The sequence below is a fragment of the Pezoporus flaviventris genome, unplaced genomic scaffold (genome assembly GCF_033815535.1).
Source record: "Pezoporus flaviventris isolate CSIRO_AGI_PZ_B2104156 unplaced genomic scaffold, CSIRO_AGI_Pfla_v1 ptg000015l, whole genome shotgun sequence".
In the NCBI taxonomy this organism is placed as follows: Eukaryota; Metazoa; Chordata; class Aves; order Psittaciformes; family Psittacidae; genus Pezoporus; species Pezoporus flaviventris.
Genome location: NW_026892563.1, coordinates 2,502,187 through 2,529,840, shown reverse-complemented (window position 1 = coordinate 2,529,840; position 27,654 = coordinate 2,502,187). Strand labels below are relative to the sequence as shown.

At 41.1% G+C, this 27,654-nt stretch overlaps 1 protein-coding gene across 8 annotated transcripts in view; it reads left to right on the top strand.

Annotated features, from left to right (window-relative positions):
- Positions 1–27,654, top strand: part of SH3KBP1 (SH3 domain containing kinase binding protein 1) — a 232,221-nt gene that overhangs the window by 30,198 nt on the left and 174,369 nt on the right. Inside the window, exon 1 of one of the 8 annotated variants that reach the window (XM_061453239.1) lies at positions 723–873. The exons of the other annotated variants lie outside the window; for them this stretch is intronic. Coding sequence (XP_061309223.1) covers positions 853–873 — 21 coding nt within the window. The 5' untranslated portion in view covers positions 723–852. Of the gene's footprint in view, positions 1–722; positions 874–27,654 lie in introns of those variants that run through there. 8 annotated transcript variants of the gene reach the window in all.

Sequence of the window (27,654 nt, the reverse complement as noted above, 5' to 3'; positions counted from 1 at the left end):
ATTGCTATGCTGTTGTGTCAGCTAGGTAACTGAGAGGCAGGCAAAAAGGGATGATACAAATGAGCCCTGGAGTTGAATGCAAATCCAAAATCCCGTTGCTTATCAGAATTGGTTGTGAGAGTAGTTAGTTAATAAGAAAGTTATTCAGAGGTAAAAATCACTCATGAAATTTTTGAGGTACTTTGCATTCTGCATTCAAGTAGAGGAATAATTTCCTGTGGAAAAAAGACCTTTTCCTTCCTGTGGTCTGATTTTCTTTTGAATAAATTCATGATGATATTCCAAAGAAACTGGGCTTTGCAAAAATTCAATGTTTGGGCTGAATTAAAACTACTGAATTAACACAGCAAAGAGTCCTGAGTGGTCTCTGTTAGTGTTTGTGCACAGATTCTGGAAGTACAATTTGAAGAGAAAATTGTTTGTAAGAAAAGATGTACAAACCAGAAATTGAAAGATTGGGGAAATTCAATATATTGAAATGTTTAGGAAAAGACATTAATGCAAAGTTTTAAGATAATAAAAAATTTTTCAAGGGAGTACTAGGTGAATGTGGAAAAGACTTTTGGAGTTGCTTAAGCAAAAGTGGTTTTAAACTTCATGGCATAAATGCAAATTAGGATTTAAAGAGGAGCTGTCTGAAGATGGAGGTATGAGAGCGGAAAGGGAGGTAGCAATGATACATATGCAGTACATGTGCAGTTATTTTTTTCAGGGGACTTTCACTGTGAAGTTATATCAGAGTTGCTTCCTGGTTTTGAATCTACAAAACAGCTGCTTTGAATTTTATATATTTTACACATACAGACACAAAAAGCCAGAGAGTCATACCTTTCTTATGCTCTGCAAGTCAATATGCAAGGTGTAACAGAAAAGGTATTTGAAATTTCTTTCTCTTTCTGCTTTCACTGTCTGTTAAACTGCAGCTATGGTCACTTGGAAGGTTTTCTGGGAGAGGTTTGTCTAAACATGAGAAAATTCTTTGGACCCTCTTTAATATCTAAAACTGTCAGCCTTTGTAGATATCTACTTCTGTTAGAGGTGCAGATGCTGAATTTATTATAAAAAATGTATGAAAGTGGATCTGGTTGTCATCTTTTTCTGTTTTCTTCCAGTTTTTCAGACAGAGAAATAGAACTATGAGTGGAGAATTATGTACTCTTCCTAGTTGCCTTGCTCCTCAGTTACATGTTTGAAAAAGAGGAGGTAGCAGGTGTCATTGCAGTGTTGTTCATTTGCATTTGTTGTTCATTCATGGTATAAAGTTAGTTTTCAGTGTCTTTCTAGCTTGAAAACTTCAACCTGAAATCCATGATCTGCAGTGTAAAACTCTTTGTGTGACGGCATCCGAGACAGATTCTGCTGATAGCAGATGAAGATGTAGAAAGCAGGAAACTGTGGTGCAGAGCCATGTTTGCTCGTTTTGTTTTACAAAGCCAATTCTATGTGGGATTGGGCGGCGTTATACTGATAAAGTGAATTTGCCACATGTGGCAACCTCAAGGCTTGTCTGTACTCAGAGGACTTGCCAATATTGCTAGCAGAATTGGGGAGGTAAGTTAATTTTAAAATGAGCAAGAAGTGTAGTGGTAGTTATTTATGAAATTGTGGTGTGTAGCGTGGATTTTAGAACCAATGAAACAGGACAGGGGTTTTGTGTAACTACTGCCTCAGGTCAGAACAGCAACCTGGATTTCTTGTTATACAAGCAGAATACAATCTTCAGTGCAAACTAGTTGTAGGATGTCAGGGATGTTCATTCTGAATCATAGGTACATGGGAGAGACTGTTATCTGTTGCTTGTTGTTTAATTTTCTTCTCTATATATTTGGTTTGGTTTTTTTTTTTGGGGGGGGGGGTTGCAATTTTCATGACCAGCCAGAGGTAGGAGGGAAGTAATTGTATTGCAGGCTCTTCTTGCTTGTGCTTGTTACACACCCCACAGACCCCTACCAATCCCTGTTAGTGCTCTTCTGAAACCTTTCTGAAGATTGGGTCTGTGTTCATGCAAGGGCCCTTTACAGCTGTAGTTTGGCTCCTGGGAGGGAAAAGAGAATATTCCCCACGTACCGGAAATTCCTGCAGTGCTTTCTGCTTCCCTAGCCCTCTGGCTCCTACTTGTCAGGTCAGAGAACTGACCAACTCCAGTTGTCCTTCCCTCTTGCTTTGCCAGTTTGCTCTTCGATACTGCTATGCCCACCTTTGCTTCAGGGCTTGTAGGTTATTGTCTCCTTCCCTGCTCTCCTAAGTACTCCAAATGCTGGTAATTAAGTGACATCTGGGTCAGCTTTGCCTCGGTAGCCATTTGTGAAAGTTGTGGCATCCACTAAGGATATATGCAGGCTAGGGAAAGCAGTGTCATTTCTGTCTGTACCTGAAAAGATAACTTGCTTTATGGGTCAGTGAATTATTGCAGGGCAGGAATTTGCAATTCAATTACTGAGCTTTTTTTTTTTTTTTTTTTTTTCTGGAAATCTTGCTAGAATGCTGTCTATATATTTGCTCTTAGGAAATGTTATAGATTGTGGCATTGTCTTGGAAATGAGAGCCAGGAGTACTAGCTTCTTATTGCAAGTTCTGAGTATAGCCATTAAGCTTGTTATCCTTATGGTGAAATAACAAGAGAATAACATTGGTGAAACAAACTTTCAGATAACATTTTCACATGATGGAAACTATCTCTTTGAGCTTTTGTTTCTATCAACAGCAATTAAGATTTTGTGGGAAGAAACATAGCATGACTGATGTTATTATTTATTATTGCCACTGTTATTACTTTGACAATGGTGAAAGCAAAACTAGTCAAAATCTTTCACTGTCTCTCAGCACATCTGCCCCACAAACAAGATGGTCTTGTACCAGTCCTGACTTGGCAGTGTTCAGTCTTCTAGGGGAATTCAGCACAGAGCAGCAGCAGTGCTCTGGTTGTCCTGGATGCCCAAGGTATGATTACAAGTAATGTCATGCCTTGACCTGTTTGTCTGGCTTCAGAGGAGGTGGGAGAGCTTCTAATTAGGAAGCTGCCCTGGGTGTTTGGCCTGGAAGAGATGTGAGACTCCTTGGCAGCAACAGAAGGTCATCCCATTCCCTGTTGCAAGGAACTGGTGGTACTCCCAGCCAGATGGGAAGGGTGCTGTGCTTGTTGCAGTCAGCAGAATGGATCTCGTATGTCTGTCGTGGGGGCAAGTGTGGTGTTAGCTGTCCTGTGGTGATCAATTTGTTGGATATGTTTTGATGCCGGCCTTTAAGAGGGGTATTACTTGCGGGGTTGTAGGACGAGAGAGGAAAGCAGGGTTGCTGTTTGGGGCTGTCAGCTGTTGAATTTTTCTGTGGGAACCAGCATGTGAACATATTATAAATTATGCAAAAGTGAGAGGGTTTTAAATACGTGCAGCAGTCATGCAGTGGACACATGGTAATGTGAATCTTCAGCGTTAAGGTTTTTATTAGCTTTTTGTGACTAGTACTTTATATTGCAATGGGTTATTGGTAAAAAGTAACCTTCTGAAAAGCTGGTGGCTTAATTGTAATTATATATTGATAGAACTGCTGAAAATTTAGGAGTATGAGAACAAAATGTATTGCTTTTCATTCTTCAATATGCATTGTAATTGCTGATGCTTAAAAGCATTCTTATTTAAATACACATAATATTTCTTCACTGATAGAGTTCAGTGTAGGTAGTATAAATTGATATACTAAGGAGACTCGTTTCCTCTTTTTGCTTGAGTTTGTCTTTTGTATTCTTAAGAAACTCAGAGTATTTTTGTTTAAAATATGTTATTGTTTAAATTTAAACAATAAAAAAAGTATCATAAAAAAGAAATAAAACAGTTGGGTTTTTCCCCTTCCTGAGGCTTCAAGACATTTGTAGAAGAACATAATCAGAGATTGAAACGTGATATCTAGAAGTTATATTTTCAAAGATGTAACTTCTTTGGAGCTGTAATATCATACTGTTTCAAGCAGCTTTAATTTCCTGAGAAATTATTTATATATTATTATTTGGGATTGTGTCTTACACAGGGAAGTCAATGTGGCGTTGGCAATAGCCTCTTACAGTAGTTTCTGTCAGGATTTATAGAATTTGCAGGATTAGCTGGTTGAGGGCGATTTTTCAACTTAGTCCTAAAAGGCTGTAAGGCAAAGATAAGGTGTCCTGACCTCATACCTTCTCTTCCCTGAAGAAAATAAGATTTATTTTTTTTTTTTCCTTTTATTCTTAAATCCCCTCTGGCAACTTTCCAAGCTCTGGATGTTTTTGTTTTCTCTGTAGCTTGTTTATGTGTGGGTGGGCATGTTAGTAATACATGTATTTTGGCCTGATTAATTTTTACACTTATTCTGGCAATTATTTTACTGTTGGAGCAGGCTGCTATGAGAAACTCTTTCCCATAGGTAAAATCTGTAGAGGTGTTTAGCAGCATTTGTATGCAAATGTCTTGCAAAACACACTTCTACAGTTTTGGATTTCCAGAGAGTACAGCTGTGTATCTGATTTTTACTAATAGAACCAAAAACCTCGTTAGACTTCTTAAAACACAGTCACAAAAAGCACATGCTCCTAGAAACTGAAGTTCAGTCCCATTGCTGTTTCGAAGTCAACATGGAATCATAGAATCACAGAATGGTTTGAGTTGGAAGGGACCTTAAAGATTATCTACTTCCAACACCCTGCCACAAACAGGGACACCTTCCACTAGACCAGGTTGCTCAAAGCCTCATCCAACCTGGCCTTGAACACTGCCAAGGATGGGGCAGCCTCCTCTGGGCAACCTGTTCCGGTGCCTCACCAGCCTCACAGTAAAGAATTTCTTCCTAATGTCTAGTCTCCTCCTCTCTTTCATTTAAAGTCATTCTCCCTTGTCCTGTCTCTACATGCCCATATAAGAGGAGAATGCTTGTTGGTATTTCCACCTTTCTTGCAATTTAATTACATCGTTCCGAGATGTACTTAGTCATCTTTAGGAGGCATTGTCTGATTTTGATGTTTTTAATGTTTGTTTGCAAAGTGGTGTAATAGAAACAGCATTCTGGATGCATGTGGTATATTTACAGCATTTAATAATTGTTATGTGAAGGGTTGTGCTTGCATTCAAGCTTAGTCTGCCAAGTATTCCATTTGCTCCATTAGAACAATCCAGCCTGTATCCGGACTACATTTACTGGTTGTCTTTCAGTTTGTATTACTTAAATGCTAAGTGACATTAACAGTAAGTAAGCATGAAGATGAGAGCAAGAGGGACACATGATGAAAAAAGAAAGCTATCAGGGATCATAAGACTATTTTTCTAACTGCTGCTGTCATGACTTAATGATATTTATTACTTCTGAATATTCTAACACTGTAATTCATTAACAATATGTTGTTTAGTGATCTTGATTTTTTTAGTTTGTTTGGGTTTTCTTTGTTGTTTTGGGATTTCACTTCTGAGTACAGAAGTGCTGTTTTTTTTCTGATGTGTCGTGTAGACCACTTAACAGCTTTCGTGTGACAGCTTTCATGCTTTTATAAAATGCCTGTCAGCTGGACTAGCAAACTATTTGCATTATTTAGTATTGGAAGAATTGTATGACTAATTAGGTATCTTTGTATTCAGTGTCTGTGAGGGCTACAGTTCCCTAGTAGAATCTTTCGGGAACTATTCGGGAAGCTGATAGTGGTGACAGAGTCCTTAAAGGTTTCTTCGTTTCCTGCTATCACCTAATTATTTACTCTGCTAGAATTTCGCTGGCACTGTTAGTAAAATTCTAATATGACAGAGTATATTGGAGTGATTTAGGTTTATGGTCAGCACATGCTGTTCTTTTCAGAACTGGAGAGAGACTAGTATATTTGAGTCTCTTAATCCTCATTTTTTGGCCTTGTTACAGCCATATGAAATATATTATTGTTTATATATAGACACTGTAGTCATTCAGTTACCCTTGGAGAGGAGAAAGGTGCAAGTAAGCTACTGTGATGTAATAGAATGAGTTGATTACTCAATCTGACTTCAGACTCCTTCTTTAGTGATGGATCCTTAGTGGTGATGGTTGTGGTGGGAGGTGGTGAGGGATTGAAGAGAAGAAATAAGTAGAGCATACATTTTTAAACATAACAGTGATACCTCCCACCCAGGGGACAGAAACAAGGCAAGCCTTTTATCTTTACAGTAGGTGGCAATGACTTCTCTTTTATTTATTTTTTTTATTTATTTTTTACTGGGAATATTGAGAGAAATAAATGCAGCACAAGTTATTCAAGACTGTGCAAGGTGTTGAGTGTGTCTATGTGCTGCTTCACAAAACCTTGATTTCTCCATTTGAAAGATTAATTTAGTGCTCATTCTTCTAGAGGACTAATATTTGCCTTCCCAGAGGCTGTCAGCCTTTGTCAAAAACACTGATTAAAAACTCCCTTTCAACAGAAACCATCTCTAAAACAGGAAATTCTTTTGCAACTTTCATGACAACCAGCTTAGCTAAAGCCTTGGTTTCCCTTTTAGACATGCTTAGGTGAGTTTAGGTGTTCTAATTTATCTGTCAGTGTTTATTTATTAATTGATAGCACAAAGCCAATGAAACTCCTTTTTATCTTTTTGGTTGAAAATTACTCTTTTCCTACTTGGAGCAAGAATACTGTATCATCCAGCTTTCCTTCTGTCACCTGTGTTTATCAGCTTTTGGTTGCATGAAGGATTTTCTTGGTTCCCTTGCCCCAAGCTTCCTCCTTATTTTGCTGTCAGGACCCTGCCAGCATGTGAGCAGACTGCCTGTGTTACTGCACATTGTTGTCATGTCTGCATTATGTAACCATGACACTTAGAGTTCATACGCTTTTCAGCTGTTGCCTTATTACTGGCCCAGTGAATGCCTAATATCTGTAGATAGAAGAGGGTAAGATGCACGTCTCAGCATTTTCTTTATCCTTTCCTAATGTCCTGTGTCTCAATTTTATTGTAGTATCAAGCACAAATACAAAACTTAACCTATTCTTCTTTTAAAAGCTGACCTGAGTTATTCCCCTTCTGGGGCTGAATTAGAGAAATATAGATGGAAAAAGGCCTGCAATTCAGAAGTACCACATTAACTATCTTGAATAAAAAATGTATAAAATTCACCCACCAGAAAGCTGCATACATATGTCAATGTAGCTTTCAGCAATTTTTTTAATTGTTCACTTTTATTTTACAGGCGTCTACTTCTAAAATTTAGTTAAACATTTTTGATACAGTTTATTTCATAGAAAAAAAGTACTGTTGCGCATGTACAAAAGGGCATATGCTTGTTTCTTTTCCTCTGTTCTCACACAGATTCTCCATTTTGTGACCTTCAGTCAATTCATAATGCTTTGTGGTGTGCTTTTATCTATTTACCTTTCTTTGACTCTGTGGGATCTGTACTTTCAATCTGAAGGCACCTCTCATGAACAGGTGGTCACAAATAATGATGGTTAATTTAAAACCAAACACTCATTTGCTACTGATGTTTTGTAAATGTACAGAATGCTAAAGATAAACTGAAGTCCTGGAAGGAGATAGGGTTTGTGTGACCTTGCTGTGAGTTATTGCCAGTTTTTTTCCCTGCAGAAGGAAAGATCATACGTGCTTTGAACCCCTCTTAACTGAACAGTTGAGGGCAGGTTCTTTAAAAACTATTGTACAGAAATAAATTCCATGTACAAGGTAGTTCTCTGAAGCTTACGGAATGACTAGGAGGATACAGCTGCTTACATGCACCAGTTCTTGTGGGACTGAGCACTGCATTTCATAGTCCTTGATTGTGGTTCTGTGTGGGAAACTTCCCAGTTTCCATATTGTCAGCCCACATGGTTTTAGTGGGTCATGTGAACTTCTGCAGCCTTTCTGACACTGAGTATTTTGTAGAGAATCCAGTCAAAGTGTGTGGTGGACATCAGAGTAAGTGGAGGGAGAGGAACACCTCATTAAACTCTAAAATAGAAGCTTTTTTTTTTCTTTATATATAACTTCTTTCAAAATATTTTCAGCAATGCAAACATGTGTGTAAAAGACATGCAGAATGTGTGTGTGTGGTACACAGAAATAAACACTAGATCTAAATCCGGAACATACATGTTAAGGTGTAAGAAATTATTTTTAAAGGGACTTTTATTTTACAAAATAGAAAGGAAATGTATTCTCTTGGTCTCATTCATTAATTCAACCTTTTGTACTTCACTAAACAATTGTGTAATGCTGATCTTTTGTATCTGAAACAGAATTCTTTGCAAGGAAGTAGAATGTGTGTTGCTGGCCTTTCCAAACCTTAATGACACTTGCAGTGACACTCTATAATACTTACCCCATTTCTTTGCCCGGGATTTTCACCTCTTCTTTCTTTCCTTAGTGGGCATTCAATATTTAGAAAATGGTAACTTTTGTTTGTTTTCTTCAAAGTGTGTATCCTGTACTCCCCAGTAGTTTATTTTTATAAGGTTCATGTGTTCCTATTAGAAGCTGCCCTTCTCTTCCAACTCCCCCACCCAGCAGCTTCTGTGGAGGTTTTATTTTCTCATGAAGCTGAAACTGGGCGTACAAGTTACAGGGTTGAAGAGCTCCTTCAGGGCTTCCTTGCTTATGCCTGGAGTTACTTGTAGTGTGTTGGTAACCTGTCTCTCCAGTTTCTGTATCATGTCCTGCTGTCAAATTGCAGCTCCATGACGCTAAGCACTTCAAAGAACAAGAGAAGTATTTATCATAGATGTGTTAGAGAGTGGTTTTTATTTGAAGACTGGTTATATTAGTCAAAGCTGTCTTGGTCATACCTTTGAGCCTGTCTGTGCTAAAATGAGGTACTAAACTCCTACTATTGAAGAATGTCTGTGGAGGGACAGACAGGAAGATGGGGTTTGATTTTTAACAGCCAACACCCCCAGCATTTGCTAATGAGTGCTAACAAATGTATTTGTTTCCTACTGGTGTTGTGTTTCGTAAAGTGAAAACAAGATTTACAGGGAGAGGCTGAATTGCTGTATCTTACTAGATTGTGTTGTTGGAAAAATTGACTTGGCTCCCAGACTCAGTATCCCCTCGTCAGATCTGGCATCAAGCAACAAAATTAAATACTTGCTATGGGCAATTATTTTTAGTTAAGCCCAAATAATATTGGCTGGTTAGACTGCTTGAGAGAAAAGGGAAGTTTGCGTCACTGAAGCATGATACATAGTAGAAGGAGGAGACCAGAATTTGAAACAGCATTATTACTACTGTGTTGCCATTATACTGATACCATCATTTTATTGAACTTCACCTGAAAGTAGCAAGTTTTTGCATTCCTGCTGCTCTCAGGGAAATACACATAACAGGGCTTGTGAAAATGTGTCACACATAATGATTCAGTGACAATATTGTGATTAATTACGGGTGCTTTTCTAGGTGTGCAAATAAACCCCAAAACATCAATGTAGTAGTAATTGTGCAGTAATGATTATTCAGGGCCACCAACAGAGCTTCTTAATTTTTGAGTTGCTAACAGTGGCTGCTTAAAATATTTTTTCTTTTTCTCTAAATGTCTATGCCTTTCAGTGAGGACACACTGGAGTGTAAATATTATCTGCTGCAAAAATACATAGCATAAGATAATACAAAGCCAAATTGTTCTTTGTAAACATTATGGATGAGCAGCCTCACTTGTGATAGCAGCTTGCATCTCTTTTGCTTGCTCTGTACCATTGTTCTCTTGTGGTTGTAAAAGTGTTAGTATAATGTACTGCCAGATTGATTCTGCTGTGAAGCAGCTATACAAGTGAAGCTTTGCTTCAGGGCCATGTAGTAAAACCCTGTACAGCAAGCAAATGGGCTGTACCAGTAAAAGCTCAATCAGTTAAACCAGGTTAGCTAGTTTAATTCAGTGGCAGGGGCTTCTGCTGCTTAATTTACAAATCACACTTGCCAGTCTTCCTGCTCCAGCTATGCTGGCAAGTGTGCAGGAAGGTGCTTTTTAGGGGATTCCGCTTTGGTTTTTTTTTAATATATAGCACATTGTTGCAATGCAGCCTCTTCCTTTTTTTTCTTCTTCTTTTGTATCCTTTTACAGCTATGCCTCTTAGTTAAATGTAGCTGCTTGTTGATACAGTTGTTAGCTGTCTTCCTCTCTACCTGTTGTTTTTTTTTTGGCACTCTTGGAAGACAGAAAAGTTTAAGATTTTAATTCTGTAAGTGGAAGAAATAGAAGTTAGTGTCCAGATTTTATTCTCAAACAAAAGAGCTAGAATAATGGTAGATGTGTAAATTGTGCAAGATACTATGGAAGTATTTAAGATCCGAATAACTATTGCTTTGTCATTCAATACTAGCATTAACTCTATTTTTGTATTCAACTGTTAGCATGTGAGACAAGTAGAAAGAAGTGATTGAAGAGTTTCTTTAATGTTTTTTAAGTGAAAATGATACCTACAGGTTATTTAGGAAAGCTTCTTTAATATGAACACATAGTAAGCTAACTCCGATATACAGACCATCATAGGAAATGTAGCTGGGGCACCAAATGACATAGTTTAAAATGTTAATGAAGCATTTCCGTGCACTGCAGAAACCATAGCTGTGCTGGCACTAAACTGAAGTTGTGTTCAGTGGTGCGATGACTTGCAGCACCTCTCTGCTGAGTGCACTTATGTGCAAAGAGAACAGCTGTGCAGCTTGTACTGTTAGATTGCTTTCATGCAAGTAGTAAGGATGGTGTGACTAAGCAAAGCTTGAGGAAGCACAAGTTTGGTCAGGAAAGAAGCAGAATAAACAAGAAAAGACATGGCAGAAATGGGCACAAGACAAATCATGTAAATTCAGGCTCTCTAACAGTGTGGGAAAAATCATTGCTGTAATACCTGCAACCTACATGGTGGATTACATGGGAGCTTCAGTAGAACCTTGTTCACACCCTCTTCCTAGCCTGTACAGTTTCCTTCATTTTGCTGTTTCTAGCTTAACCTCTTGGAAACTGTTCTCAAAAGTTGTTCAGCATAACTTCTGTACCTGACCTTAGGAAAAGTAACTTCTCAGGTATTAATTCTGCCATGATGCCTTGTGTTAAAGGTTAATGTGAACAGATTGCAGTTCTTGCCAAAAACTGTTACAGCATAGCTCCCCACAGGAAGGTTGGATGCTCTTATGTATATGTAATATATGGTCACTTCTATTTTATTGTAGCTGATGGGATGTATATACGTTCTAAAGAACACATTTTTAATCTGAAAGGTGGTGTTTTAGTTAGTCATGGCTGTCTGAGTGTTGGAATTGCTTGAGTACTTATGTCTAACATGGTTTCATTTCTTCTTGGTCTGTGTTATGATTGACTGCAAAAGAAAAGATAACTTTATTTGCAGTATGTTTTGTTTGGGAGACCTGTTTTATTCTTTCAGATGTAATTCAGTAATTCTAGGTCATATTTGCTTCCACAGGATGACACATTCTCCCTTCTTTCCATTATTGCTGCAACCCAACCTGATATCTGAAAAACAAGCCTTAGTTTCATTCATACATCATAAAGGTAGATAGATCTGCTATAATATCTAACCCAGAAGATCTCAGAGATTACTCCAGAAGGAAAATCAGTTTTTCTCAGGAGGAATCTTGGGAGAAGCTTCTGGAGAATAGCAGAAAGCAAAAGTAGTTCCTGTTTTCAACATGGAAAAGAAAGAGAATTTGGGGAACTCAAACCTCATATTGACCTGGAAGCCATTTCCACAAATAGGAAGGACAAGAAGCTGGTTGTCAGCATAGATTTATGAAGGAGTAGTCATGTCTGACCAATCTCTTAGCCTTCCACCATGAGCTAGATCACTGATGTGGTGAAGGAGCACAGGGCAGTGGATGCTGTTTATGTTGGTTTCAGCAAAGCATTTGACCCTGTCTCCTGTATCATGCTCATTGACAAACTGATAAACTGCAGCCCAAGTAAATGGACAGTGAGGTGAGTGGAAAACTGGCTGAAGTGCCAGGCTCAAAGGGCTGTGATCACTGGTATGAGGTCCAGTGGAAGGCCGGTCCCTGACCGTGTGCAGCAGGGGTGGATGATGGGGCTGATGCTGCTCAACATCTTCACTAATGACCTGGATGCTGGGGCAGAGTGCTGCACCCTCAGCAAGCTGGCAGATGGTGCAGAACTGAGAGAAGTTTGACTGCCCAGAGGGCTGCAGTGCCATTGATAGAGGTCTCCACAGGCTGGAGAAGTGGGCTGACGGGATCCTTCTGAACAAAGGGAAATGCCAAGTGCTGCACCTGGAGGGGAATAATCCCAGGCACCAGTACAGGCTGGGGCTGAGTGGCTGGAAAGCAGCTTTGGAGAGAAGGACACAGGGATCCAGGTGGACCCCAAGTAGAGCGTGAGGCAATAATATGCACTTGTGTCAAAGGCATCTCGTAGTTTTGTGGGCAGAGGATTTCGAGCAGGTGGAAGGAAGTCGTCCTTCTCTTCTCCTTGCTTGTGAGGCACATCTGGAGCGCTGTGTCCAATTCTGGGTTCTCCTGTATGAGAGAGAGATGGAGATACCGGAACAAGTCCAGTGAAGGGCCATGAAGGTGGCTGGGAGATTGGGACATCCGAGATCTTGAGGAGAATCAGAGGGAGATGGGCCTGCTTTAGCTGGAGAAGAGAATGCTCAGGGTGATGTTATTGATGTTTCTGGATACGTGTTGTGGTAAAGAAAGTGAAGCCAGATTCCTCTTGGCAATAGATGCTGAAATGAAGTTGCGAAGCCGCTGGCCATCATATTTGAGAAATCATGGCAGTCAGGTGACGTTCCCGATGACTGGAAAAAGGGAAATATAACCCCCATTTTCAAGAAGGGGAAAATGGATGACCTGGGGAATTACAGACCAGTCAGTCTCACCTCTGTGCCTGGCAAAATCTTGGAGCAGATTCTCCTGGATGGCATGCTAAGGCACATGAAAAACAACGAGGTGGTTGGTGACAGCCAGCATGGCTTCACTAAGGGGAAATCCTGCCTGACCAATTTGGTGGCCTTCTATGATGGGGCTACAGAACTGATGGACAGGGGTAGAGCAGTTGATGTCATCTCCCTGGACTTGTGCAAAGCGTTCGACACTGTCCCACACGACATCCTTGTCTCTAAACTGGAGAGACATCAATTTGATGGATGGACCACTTGGTGGATAAAGAACTGGCTAGATGGCCGCACACAAAGAGTTGTGGTCAATGGCTCAATGTCTGGCTGGAGACCAGTAACAAGTGGTGTCCCTCAGGGGCCGGTGTTGGGACCGGTCTTGTTCAACATCTTCATCATTGACATGGACAGTGGGATTGAGTGCGCCCTCAGCAAGTTTGCCGATGACGCCAAGCTGTGTGGTTCGGTTGCTACCCTGGAGTGAAGGAATGCCATCCAGAGGGACCTTGACATGCTTGTGAGGTGGGCTGATTCCAACCTCATGAAGTTTAACCATGACAAGTGCAAGAAAATGAACATGAGCTGGCTTCAGTATGCGCTTGCAGCCCAGAAAGGGAACCGTATCCTGGACTGCCTTAAAAGGAGCGTGACCAGCAGGTCGAAGGAGGTGATCCTGCCCCTCTACTCTGCTCTCGTGAGACCTCACTTGGAGTATTGTGTGCAGTTCTGGTGTCCTCAACATAAAAAGGACATGGAACTGTTGGAACGAGTCCAGAGGAGGGCCACGAGTATGATCAGGGGAGTGGAGCACCTCCCGTATGAAGACAGGCTGAGAAAGTTGGGGCTGTTCAGCCTGGAGAAGAGAAGGCTGCGTGGAGACCTCCTAGCAGCCTTCCAGTATCTGAAGGGGGCTCATAGGGATGCTGGGGTGGGACTGTTCATTAGAGACTGTAGTGATAGGACAAGGGGTAGTGGGTTCAAACTTAAACAGGGGAAGTTTAGATTGGGTATAAGGAAGAAGTTCTTTACTGTGAGGGTGGTGAGGCACTGGAATAGGTTGCCCAGGGAGGTTGTGAATGCTCCATCCCTGGCGGTGTTCAAGGCTAGGTTGGATGAAGCCTTGGGTGTCATGGTTTAGTGTGAGGTGTCCCTGCCCATTGCAGGGGGATTGGAACTAGATGATCTTAAGGTCCTTTCCAACCCTAACTATTCTATGATTCTATATTGCACAACTTCTGAAGTGACCTTTAACTGTGAAGAGGTAAGTTGTTAACTTATTACGAGTGGTAAGTAACCTTTCGTGAAAGTAGTCAGCTACAGAGAGTAGCCACATTCTGTGAAAGATAGCAGTATGAATTAAAGGCTTGACTGAGGTAAAAGCATCAAGGGAGGAGAGTGCTTGGAGGCAACTGCTGGAAAAACTTGTGTACAAGAAAGTACAAATATCAGAATATTAATCAACCACAAGAGGCAAGATGTTACTTTGAGCAGCTTCTAATCACTTGGGGGGGGGGGGGGGGGGGGGGAATGTGTCTGCTTAAATGGAGAGGTGTGTGTGTAAGAATGGATTTATTTATGAATGGGAGAGCAAGAGCATGAGATGAGTTTGGAAAACATGTCTCAAGTTCACAGTTCTAGTCCTCTTATTCTTGCAGCCCCATATTTCTCATTTATGAAGCTTCATTATGTTGTTCCCATGCCCAGCTGCTTGAGACTCTCTTTGCTCTTGTGGTTAGAAACTTTCCTTTACACTTTATCCCAAATTTATTAACGGCCAGTTTTTATCACTCGCTGTTGTGCAAGCACTCTTGTGAGCTAAGACAGCTTTTTGTTATTCTCCCCCCCCCCCCGTGGTGTTTCATCAGTCCAGTTTGCTCTTTGTTCTTAAACAGCTATTGTGATACTTTCCTTGAGATACTGATGTAAGGTAGGCTCTCATTCTCTTGAGAGTACTAGCAGTACTTCTCTGTATTTTCTTTAGAGCACATGTTCATATTCTGAACAGATATGATGTGATAAAAAATGGTACACGGTATTCCAGATAAAGCCTCAGTATTGCATTGTGTATTGACTTTGACTCATCTGTTATCTGTTAAATCATTTTCAAAAACCTGTAAATCAGTTCATGGACTTTTATTTGTCAGGCAGACTCAAAGCTGTGAGAAGCAAAATCTGCGTGTTTTTTGAAAAACACAGTAATATGTAGTTTCTTTTTTGTCCTGGGTTCAGCAGTAGCAGTCATGTTTCTCCTTTGTGGTAGCTGGTGCAGTGCTGTGTTTTGACTTCCAGCCTGGGAACAATGTTGGTGAAACCGATGTTTTCGGTTGGTGCTAAGTGATGTTTACTCTGACCAAGGACTTTGTGAGGCTCATGCCCTGCCAGGGAGGAGGGGAAGCTGTGAGGAAGCAGAGACCGAGCGCCTGACCCGGGCTAGCCAAGGAGGAATTCCATACCACAGCACGTCACGGGCGGGGTGGGGGGTAACTGGGAGTTACGCGGAAGGACACGGGCTTCTGGGTGGGACTCGTTTCTTGACCGGTGGTATCATATTCTCTACCCTTGTTATTTTCTCTTATCGTTGTTGTTGGTAGTAGCAGTGGTGATTTGTGTTGTACATTGGTTGCTGGACTGTTCTTGTCTCGACCCGTAGGAGTTGCACTCTTTCGATCCTCCTCCCCATTCCTCTGGGAGCGGGGAAGGGGAGAGGCCCGTGGCGGGGGGGGGGGGGGGAGGGGCTCGATTGTTGTCAGCCCAGCACCACTCACTGGGAGTAAGTGAACAAGTTGCCTGACTGGGTTTAAACCACGACATTTTTCTGGCTAGTATGCCCAGCTGTAACTTTCTCTGAAACTCATCTCATTACAAGATTGGTTTTTTAGAGCTGTACGTTAATGATTATTTTGGATTTGTTCATGCCATCAAGAGTGCTTTTGTCTCATTAGCTACAAGACGTATAGTTTGGTCTTTTAGATAAAACTGCTTTTTACTGGCTTGATTGTGTGCCTGTGTGTGTTAATTTGTGGAGTTACCAGTTGTGGAGACAGTGTTCTCACGGGAGAATGCATAATTAGTACATAAACTCTGAATAATCCTGAAAGATACAGCAAGGCCATGAGAGGCCTAAAGAAGCTTAAGCAAGCAAGATAAGAAGAAGCTGGAATTCACTGAGTTAGTGAGAACTGTGGACTGTTGGCAAGCTTTCGAGGTCAAGTTCTCACACCTGTGCTTAACCAATTATATGTTAGTCACTAAGGGTCTTCAAGACATGTATCCAATCATAATATGCCAAATCACTGTAAGTGCATGTAAGAAATAGTATATAAGGAGTTAAGGCTTTGTAATAAATTTGGCAATCACTTGATCACATTGATCGTCTCTGCGTTGTCCGTGACTCCCGCGTCAACAAGTGGCGCCCGAACAGGGACTCTCCGACCAGTAACTTGACAAAGACGAGTTTGAAGGTCCGATGAAAAGGAGGGGGCGGAGAGCCGGCCGAAATTCAGCGCTGCCCCGGCGCTGGGAAGTCAGACGTCTGCAGAACTTCGGGAATCTTGCCCTGATCAGGTGAGCGGCCGGGGAGGAGATGGGGCACTTGCTATCCAAAGAGGAACAGGCAGTGGTGAAGCTCCTCCAACACATTCTCTCTAAGAGAGGACTGCAATATGACAGTGGCGCCTTACAGAGGCTGTTAAAGTGGTGCCATGATCGTGAGGTTAGTAAAGGGACCAAAGATGCACAGAAACACTCTACACTTTGGAGACTGGTGTTTGAGACTTTGAAAGAGATGAAATTGGAAAGGGCGGTGGTAGCTTCTGTATTTGCCGCCACAGCTCCAGAAGGGGCTGTCTCCCCTAACCCCCTTCATAGTGCTGCGGCTATGACTTTTGCACCTCCTGTGGTACCTGGAACGGCGCCGAAAAAATCAACGCCCTGAGCTGATGAAAGCAAGAGCCAGGTCCGCAGATGGCCACATACCGAACGAGAGACATTTGACAAGAAAGACATAGCTGCGAACAATGGAGACCCTGAGTTCTACCCAGGATCAGACCCCGAGTCCCCTGAATCCAAGCCAGATTTACATCCTCTGCTTCCAGACTCTGACTCTTCGTTTCCCAGGTCGGTCTGCTCAGCTCATCAGCAACTACTCAGTGGCCTTGGAGACGCTCAGCTGCAACAATTGATGAAAAAGCTTGAAGCCCTGGAGACTCGGATTGAGACAACTCTATTGGTGCCACCACCTTATCCTCCTCAAAACCCCTTCCTTAAAGAAGGCAAACAGGGGGAGGGGGTGGGAGAGGTATCGGGGGGCACAAATCCTGCGCACTGTTGGCACGGGTTAATCAAAGATGCGATTATTAGAGGTGAATTTTCTGCAATGGGCCTCTCTGCATATCCTGTGTTTAATACACAGCAGAGGGTTAAAGAGTGGGAAGCTTTTGATCTCAAAATAGTTAAGGAGGCCTGACAAGCAGTGACCACATATGGGTTAAAATCCTCTTATACTCAAGCTGTATATGTTATGATTTTTTTTGCGATTGACAGGAGACTTTAATGACTCCCCTGCTATAATACATGGTCAGGCATTAGGTTCAGGTTATATGACTAAAACTCCGGGTATTCTGGTCCAATACAAGGATTTGGAAACCGGCATTTGGAAAGGTCCTGCAGAAGTAAAACCAACTGGTTGAGGTTATATGTGTGTAAATTACAGATTCCGGTTTGCAGTGGGTGCCAGCTCGATGGGTGAAACCCTGGAAAGAGTCAGCACCGCTCCAGGGCACCCCCCTTGTGAATGATTGAATGAATTGAAATTTGAGCTTGGGACATCCGTTTTATGTATGTTTTCAGTCCTTCTTAAAGTGAAGGGAGCAACCTTTTTTACGTTAAAGTAAACAAACAAACAAACAAAAAGCAAAACCCAAAAAAACCCACCCCCACGCCCCACTCCCCCAAACCTCCAGGGAAGCGAGATCAGCGTGGGATACAGACGTATTGTGTGATTTTCTGGTGGTGGGAAGGTCTCTCTTATGCTCTTATCAGGGGTATTGGGCATACTGTGACGGTCCGTGGACTTGGGAGCCCATATACAACTCATTTAATACAGTTTCTCTGTGATACTCATGTACTAGAAGTTGGTAAATGTAAGTATGTCCAGGTTTCTATCGACCTTTGGAGACCTTTAAAGATATTGCTGGCCACTTCTTCCAACATAGGCTGGCCACCTGTGTCGGAATGAGTGTGCATTCTGGTCAGTATAAAAGCCCAAGCCTCATACGATGTGGGGGAGGCAGAGCCTCTGTGGGGACGCCCGCTAAGGATGAGCCTGCCACCTCGCACTGCAATGATGCTTCTCAGAGCTGGTTTCCTGTTAGTCTCCACAGGGTCCTTGTGCCACGTTCTGTACGTGGGACTGTAGTGGGAGTAATGGTTGTCTGGATTTTGTGCTTCAAATATTGTAGTTGTGTGGCGTGTGTTTGTGGGATCCCATACGTGTGTGTGTGTGTGTGGAGGGCAGACGGTGTTCTGTGTATTTTTTGTTGTTGGGTTCATATAAAAGTTTTTAACCGGTAGCAGTTTAACATTTCAGGCAAGAAAGGGTTAATGCAAAAGTGCGGTTGCGAACAGGTATTTATGGTTGCTGCTGAAGCAGGCAGGCAGCTGTAGCTGCTGCCGAGCAGGCAGGCTTTTATAACTGCTGCCGAATAGCTGCTGCCAAGCAGGCCGGCGTTTGTAGCTGTGCAAAGCAGGGTGAACGACTTTTGAAAAAAAAAAAAAAAAGCTGACCTCCGATTCAGCTCCCGGTGCTCCACCGGCGGAACGGTCAGGATGGACGCCAGAGCCGAGGAGTGAAGGAAAAAAAAACAGAACAACAAAACAACAACAAAACAAAACAAACAACACAAAACCCAACCTCTCAATCTATTGAGGTATTGAGGCAGTTTGTAGAGACACCACAGACAAAGCCTAAAGAGCACCTGCAACACAGTGGGTGCATGGTAGGAGCCTTGCTTAGTATGTTTAAGGTAACCTGGGGGTGGATCCAAGACTTGGAGGAGTAGATAGATCGGTTGAAATAAGAAAAGTTGCTAACTGAAAAAGCGAGAGGGGTAGTGCAACCACAAGCTTTATGAGCCGTCACCTAAGCAGCATCAGGGTGGCAGGAAAAAAAAACAACAAAAAAAAACCAAAACGAGGCAATGATGCAGCAAACTCCTCGACTGTTAACAATGCGCAGTTTAACCTGTCTGCTTCTCAAGAACTGATAACCTGGGGGAGGGGGTGTGTTTGTGTCCTCCTGCCTACAGGTCCGTGGCGAGTGCCTGCAAAGTTTGACAAGGCTTGCCGTGAGCTGGACAGATGAATGGAAAAACCTGATGCCTCAGCTACAGGAGCTGACTATGAATACCCCAAGCAGAATGAAATAGAGGAAGAGAAAAATGAATGATTGCAAAACATCACTTGGGGGCAACTGAAAAGTAACATCCTGAATATGTGTGCTTGTAAAGCAGCTATTATTAGAGGCTGTGATTTTGTGTATAAAACCACCTGTATTTACTAGCCAGTTGCTAATGAGGAACTACACCTTGTATTGTATAGATTTGTCACTTGTAAAAGAGATGTTAGAGTATGGAAATTTGCAGTAGCTGCTAGAAATGCTAAGGCAAAAGCTGGAAAGATTCTAATACAATGGTAGTGTTATAAAGCCGGTGATGGAACAAATTAAGAGGGTGGGAGAATTCCACTGGTAAGAAATTTTTTTGGCTAGTCCCTCGCTGCCATCAGCATCTTCAACATGCTGCTGCACCTTGTAATAGTTACTCTGCTAATGTAAATTTGTGTGTGCCTTGCTGTAGTAGTGACTTGTTACTGGATGAAGCAGGTGAAACTCTACATTGACAACAAGGTGCAAGGACTGAGGCTGACCAAATGCCTGCTACCACAGTCAAGGGCAAGACTGGGTTGGCCTCTGTGTTTGCCACCAAGAAGAACCTTTAGCTCTGCTGTTGGCTGCAACCCGGCAGGCGGGGAGCAGTGAAGACACATGCCATGCCAGACCTTGATGTGAAGGATGGCCTCCCCTGTTATCAGAGAGCCATACAGCAGAAAAAAGGGGCAGGCCCAGCAGCCTGTAGTTGGCATATGTTGGAGATATAATCTAGCCCAAATCCCCTGCTCAAGTAGGGTCACCCAAAGCATATATAAAACAAAAAGGGGGAGATGTGGAGACAGTGTTCTCATGGGAGAATGCATAATTAGTACATAAACTCTGAATAATCCTGAAAGATACAGCAAGGCCATGGGAGGCCCAAAGAAGCTTAAGCAAGCAAGATAAGAAGAAGCTGGAATTCACTGAGTTAATGAGAACTGTGGACTGTTGGCAAGCTTTCGAGGTCAAGTTCTCACACCTGTGCTTAACCACTCATATGTTAGTCACTAAGGGTCTTCAAGACATGTCTCCAATCATAATATGCCAAATCACTGTAAGTGCATGTAAGAAATAGTATATAAGGAGTTAAGGCTTTGTAATAAATTTGGCAATCGCTTGATCACATTGATCGTCTCTGCGTTGTCCGTGACTCCCGCGTCAACAACCAGTGAACTAACTGTGTACTCTCTGATAAGCAGGATTGAGGCTGGGACGAGTTTTGTTAAAGAAGTTGTACACTGAAGTGAGCATAAGGCTTTTTGGTTACCTGAAATAGCTTCCGTTTCAGGGTTCCCAAAGAGCCATGTTTTCTGTACAACCCTCTTTTTTTACTTCTAATTATAAATTTCTTTTATGAGTTCATACAGTCAGAGAATTCCCAAACTGTAGCAAGAGGAAAGAAGGTTTTAATAATTTAGAGGAAAATGAGTGAGTGAAAGGGAAAAGAAAAATGACTGTGGAAGACAAAAGTTGTCATGTGTATAGGGCTTTATATGCCTTTGTGGAACGATTAAAATAATTTGGCTGCCAAATGAATCATGCTTCTCTTTTGTCATTCATAGAGGGCTCTGCCAAGATAGAACCTTTGTATGAGCAAGATCTTTTTAGATTAGAGTGTTTGAACAGCTTGTTCCATCTTGAAGTAAAATTTATTTTCAGTAGCCATATTGTAAATGTACCTGTGTGAGGGAAGTAAAGAAAGCAAAAAATCTTGGAGTAGAATTTTGTCCCTGAGTTCAAAGACACTTGGCAGAAGCCAGGCCAAGGCAGAAAATTACCTAGGTTACATTTGGAAGTGGAGTATTTGCCTCTCAGATTTGTATACCTAGGCCAGACTTGTGAGAAACTGGAATTAGTTTGGTAGTAGATTTCAGTCAGGAAAACAGAGGAACAGTGCAATTATAATAGAGAAGTTGAGGAAGAATATTGTAATGACTGGGGCATGCTTACTGTTCTAGAGAGTTAACACTGATGACCATTGTTGAGATAGGTAGAAATAATAATAGTAAAAACCAAAAGGATGAAAAAGAACAGCATGCAGTTTTAAGATTTCTGTGGAATTACTAACAAAGGCTGAATTTGAGAAGGGTGATTGAAAGGGAGTGAAACCATGGGTTGGGGTTAAAAGGTTTTGATGGAGCACCATAACTCAGGGTAATACGCTGAAAAGTGCTGTGAAAAAAACCCAACAGTGAGATGAAACGGGACTGGAGGAAATGAGCGTAATGTTCAAACCCAACATAATCTCTGCTGTGCTTTCTTTTTTGTTTTTGTTTGGGTTTTTTTAATTGTTTTATTGGTTTTTTTCATCGTCTCCCTCAGTTATGACCCTGTTAATAAGCGTACCCCTGTGACTCCCTCTGCAAACCATAAGCAGCATCTGTCAACCATGTCTCCTCCACCTGTTTCAGAGATTTAGTAGTAAGACAGAGGGGCAAGGTGAGTGAAAGTTGAGGGGATACTTGGGAAGTCAAGAACTGAGGTTAAACAGAATGGCTCTTAGGAGCCACCCAGGAGGGCTGTCTCTGTGTTTGTACAGAAGATATGAAGGTTTAATACAAGCAGTGAAGAGAGCATGGATTTAAAGAATTGTATTCTGTGACAGTGTCTACTGGCAAAGAAAGACACAGCTGTGTTTGCCAGATTTTTTTCCCTGTAGTGTTTTTAAATGTGCCATTGTGACTATATTGATTTCCTCCAATTAGCCTCCTTCGAAACTGCAGTCAATGCTGTAATCAAAATCAGTTAATCTGATTTTGATTTGGCTTTTCGGGTTTCACTTTTGACAGATACTCATGGCTTCTTGCAACAGTTACTTTGCATAGCTTTGTTTTTATGGAATCTTTTATTGTTGATGGTTTGTAGTATTAGCTTCATGGGTTTGATACAAAGCTCATGCAGTCTACTAAATGGCTCCCTTTAGGATTGCACTGCCTGTTGCCAATCGTAAGATATAGGTTCTTCGAGTTATGCTTTTGCTTAAACATTTTGATATCTGGCTCTGTACATGTGTGTTTGTTTCTCTTATTTATCTCCAGACTATACTTAGAGTTTTCTTGCAGTCTCTCAGGAGGAACAGAAAACACAGCAAACTGCACGGACCAATGTTGTGACTTGAAATGACATATCTATGGGGTTTGTTTATTGTCTTTTTCTTTCTTGAAAGCTCACTCTTTCAAATGAAATTAATTATAATAGTCTAAGGATGAAACTTTTAAAGTCGAATCAGTAAAATCACCTTAAGGTGGAGTAGCAGAATGTAACCCTTGCATCAGTTACCTTTGCAGAGACTGAATTTCATTCTGAATTCTCTTTCCCTCTCTGTGACAACAGCGGTATTAAGATCATCTTCCTTGGTCGCTTCTAAAGATCAGTTTTAGTTGCAACTACTGTTTTGGATAGACATCTTTGCAACGGTACCCTTGGAATCTACTGAAAACACTTCTTGTGCAAGCTGATGAATCTCTGTGCTAGAGCACTCAGCATGCCTTTGTTCCACAGCTGATGTAAATGCTTCAGGCCAAGTACTCTGCATGTTAAGAAGTGAACATCTGCATTAATCTAACCTTCTTTCTCTTGAATACCTGGTTAATATCTACTTGATGACTGCATTATTTAAAATGATTCACGCATTTAGGTAAATTTGTCTCTAAATGTTTATTGATACCTCTAATAATTGCTTATAGTAAAATAGATCTGAACATTCAAGGACATTCACTCAGAGCTTTTGATAGCTATTTAATGGCTGCTGTAGTGGTCTCTCTGACACCAGCATTTAACCAGTCCACTTAATAGTGTTTGATGACACTTTGAGCATAAAAGGTGCTAAATAAAGCTTAATGTTCTGCAGTGCAACACTATCAGTGCAGATGGTAAACAGCAGTTTCATTCTTTGTGAACTTGGACTGCTTGCACAGTGTTTGCATGAATTCAAGCACTCCTCTGATGAAAGGAGAAATAACATCTAGTTGTCTGTTTTCAGAGTAGCATGCCAAAAGCAAAGCCAGTTAATCACAATATGTTTGATTTCTTTATGTTTGGTAATGCATGAACAACTTGTTTGTGTGAATACAGTGTCCCTAAAATGATCGCACAAGTAGTGTGATCAGAGGATCTACTCTGTTAGCTTTATGGAGACTGTGGGTAAATCAAGAGCTTTTGGTAAAGAAGAAAATGCTATATAATATAGAAATTATTTTACCCTTTAAAGAATTGGGACAATTGGAATGACCAACAGCTAGGAAGAGATTGTCCTGCTGAATTCTGCTACAATTAAAAAGAAGAGGTACTGTCATTGTTTTGCTGCCTTTGTGTAAATCTTGTAACAAGAACTGTGGTAGGAAATGTGACTGCCCTCTTTTCTTGAGAAGATGCTGACGAAAGCAGCAAGGGTGAGGTAAAAGCTGCAGCGGTTTATTGCAAAAACTACGTCAGTTTTATAGCCATTCTGCTGAAATGGGAAGAGTAACTTGCTGTAGTTTATAGTCACAAATAACCTAATCCAGAGAACTTTTGCAGCTTAAAGAACACAGCACAATACAATGAAAGCTGGTAACTCTTGAGCATCTAATTTTCTGTAGAAATTCTTACAAGCTACCTTTAGTCAAGAGCAAAGCTCTTTTTCATACTTCTTCATTTCTTGTAAGGAAAAAAGGAGTTCCTGCCTACTGAGATGGAATGACCAGCTGACTCACAAGAGCGTGAAACTTTATTATGTTTATTCAAATAGGATAGCCTGTCATATCAAACACATTTTCTCCACAGTGTATTTCTACTTTAAAAGGTCTTTAGTTAAGTAATCAATTTCTTCTTCTTTTTAATGGGAGAATTTGTGAAGAAAATTATTTACATGCTTTTTAAAATCAGAATAAATCTGGAATAGATGAATTGACACCACTAATGCCTGAGGCATAAGTTTAATTAGTTACTGGCATAGTTTACACTACAGCTATTATGCAGTGCATATAGCTCAGGGAATATTTGTCTCAGTGGATTTATAAAGTCTTATGCTGCATAGGTTTATCTTACTGATGTTAAAGAATGAGAGGAAGTGTTAGGGAAACTTTCTTCATTAATTCCTGAAATTATGTTAGAATCTTTAAGCATGTAACTGTGGCTCATTATCTCCATACTTATCTCTTTTTGCCCTTTTTAGAAGGGGCTTTTGAATCTTTGCAGGGATATTAGGGTTTTATTGTAATTCTTGAACAAAATCCTTGCTAGGTACCAGAACAGTTTTTTGTTTTCAGAGGATGTGTCTGTGTCTAGATTAGCAGAAACGTAGCAGGGATACAAAGCAGGGGTCTGGTTTTGTGTTTTTTTTAACAGAATGAACCCAAATTTTTTAGTTGTTCTGAGAAAAATGACTATGTGCTAGAGTATCTCCCATACGAAGACAGGCTGAGAAAGTTGGGCCTGTTCAGCTGGGAGAAGGCTGCGTGGAGACCTCCTAGCAGCCTTCCAGTGTCTGAAGGGGGCCTATAAGGATGTCAGAGAGGGACTATTCATCAGTGACTGTAGCAATAGGACAAGACGCAATGGGTTCAAACTGAAACAGAGGAAATCCAGATTGGATATAAGGAAGAAATTCTTTACTATGGGAGTGGTGAGGCACCGGATCAGGCTGCCCAAGTTGTGAATATTCCATCCCTGGCAGTGTTCAAGGCTGGGTTGGAGAGACCCTTGGGCGACATAGTCTAGTGTGAGGTGCCCTGCTTGTGAGGAGGCTGGAACTAGATGATCTTAAGGTTCCTTCCAACCCTACATAATCTATGAGTCTGTGTTAGTTTTTTTGAAATACGTCCTTATTGCAGAATGGAAGCAGTTATCCTTGCACTTTCTAGGGTTTGAATGTGCTTCTGTCTTCAGAGGGTGACTGGGAATCTGCTCCAAAAGTAGATGTAGCAACCTCATAGGGTCAGGACATGGGGTGTTTGACTGCCTAGGAGTCTGTTTGAGCCCTTCGTAGGGCTCCTTCTTGTGTAGTGCCTCAAGTCAAGTTCAGCTGTGAAAAAAACATCTTGAAATGAATAGTTACAGAGACTCTGTTAACTTCCATAGTTTGATTTGCCCTTGACTATGAAACGTCACAAACCCTGGAAACCACCTGTTTGCCTCTTCCTTCTTTTGAACTGTTTGGGTTGCACAGAAGTAACAAACATCTGCAAGTCCTCAGTTACTCATAAATCTTCCTTTCACAGGGTGTACCTGTGATGAAATTTAGGTGTAAGGTGTGTTATTAACCGTACTTCGGTAGACATGCCCTTCCCGGGTCTTGGACACCTCAAACAATTTTGGCAGAATTTCTCCCCCAGTCTGGCTGCTTTAATCTGTGTTCAGGGATCTGAAACAGTTATTTGTTCGTCTGCTACTTCTTTTTAGCACCTGAGTAGCAGCTGAAGGAGCCAGAGTTGTAGGTTTCTCGTTTTTAAAATGTCTGTTCTTTTGCTTATGTTCAAGCTGAAGTCATTCTTCAGAGATAGGGGAAGAGGCACAGATGAGTCATTCTCTCTCTGCAGTGCTGTAGAAAGTTACTTGCGGCTGATGGCTGAGCTCCTGGGACTAAGGAGGAGTAATAGGAGGCAGCTGGAAAGGCTGTCTTTTAGAACTGATTGGAGTACGTAAGTTTACGATCAATGAAAATGCTTTAGGAAAAATTACATTTTTTTTTAATGTGTATGCTGTTAAAAGCCACGTTTTTAGAACACTGAAGGGCTATGAAATAATGTTTCACATTTGGGCATTAAGTATGAAGGAAGATAGGATCTCTCTTTGGTCTGTGAAATTGTTAGAAAAGTGTTTCTGGGTCTGGAAACTGCTATTTGATATCATGGCTGCAATCCTGAGGCTCTAGATAGCAGCAAGCCTGTATTTCAACAAGCCGTGTGAATATACATGATCGCATAACTCAATGAATGGTTGATTGTTTTAAAATAATTGTCAAGAGCCCTGTGACCTCATCCTTTAGTGTGAAAAAAGCCAAGAGATTATATTTTTTCCCTTATTATTATTCACTGGTTTTCTGTAAATGCAAATCAAACAAATTCCAAATATTTCAAAATATACATGAGTAAAGATTCAAGTAAATGATGAACACATGGAAGATAAAAGTAGAAATAAACATGATCTTGCCTGTTGGCTGACTTTGAATACCAGTTCTGTCTAACATCTGCCATGGTGGAAGCAAGAGAGAAGAGGAAAGAGAAAGGTTATCTGTAGATGTCTCAAAGAATCTGACATCTAATAACTATTACACAACCATACTTGTGACAGCTGATCTTTGGGGTAGAATTTAGCATAAGAAATGCCTTTGCCTGGTTTTATTGCTGCTGCATTCTAACTACTTCACATACTAAAAGTAAACATAATGGTATAAGCTGTACAAGCATCTTTGTAAAATGGTCATGTGTGCTATGTATGGTTGGTATAAATGACGCTCCTTGGCTAGCCTTTTGTAACCACTGTAATTTACAGCTAAAGAATGTGGCTTTTGCAAGAGGAATTTTTCTCCCTTGCATTTAGAGAAATAATATGAATTTTAGATTGAGAGGATAGGGATCTAATTGCTATGGGGTGATTTGAGTGTCCAAGGTGTTCCAGGAGGCTCAGACAAGCATGCCTGTGTGGTGCCACAGGAAATTTAACTTGGACTTTAGTACTGAAATAGAAACTGCTTGGATCCTGCCAGCCTTACACTCTGCCTGCCTGCACCTATGTATCCAGGGCAGTATTCCTGAAGTGACAGTGCTGCGACTGAGGTGGTAGGCAGAAAACTGTGTGCCTGGAGCCTCTCATCTTCCTGTTACTTTGCTTGAAGTTGTGACCCAGGCCTGATGGCTTCTGGGACTTTGGTTTACAGTGACTGTTGTGTGATGTTGGTGAGCAGTGACTGCTGTGTTTACTTGACCTTTTGATGTAGTACTTTTGGGTATGCTAAAGTTTCTAAAGGTTGGTTTGGAAGTTTGTAGAAACTCGCTGGGAGTCTTATCTCCATACTTGCTGTGGGTGAGCGGTCCTCGTCTTTGCTTCTTCCCCTTCTCACTTCTTCCTTGTCTTCTGCTCTAAAGAAACTACTACATTGGGCAACTGTTTGAAACCAACTCAGAGTGGTTATCTCTAGCTTGTTCTCAGCTTGGGCTGTCAGTCAGCTGTAAATGCGGAGCAGTTTGAATCAAACTTGTAGTAAGAAAATGAAAATACACTCTTAATGTTTATCACAGAAGAGGTGGAATATTTGGATGATGCTTTGTGTTGTATCAGATACCTGTATAAGAGAGAACACTGGTTCCCACAGAATGGGAATATCATTGTAGTTTTAAATTTTCTTATTTTTTTTTTTTTTAGTTTACCTACCTGGTACGCTTTTTCATATTTTTTTCTTAAAAAG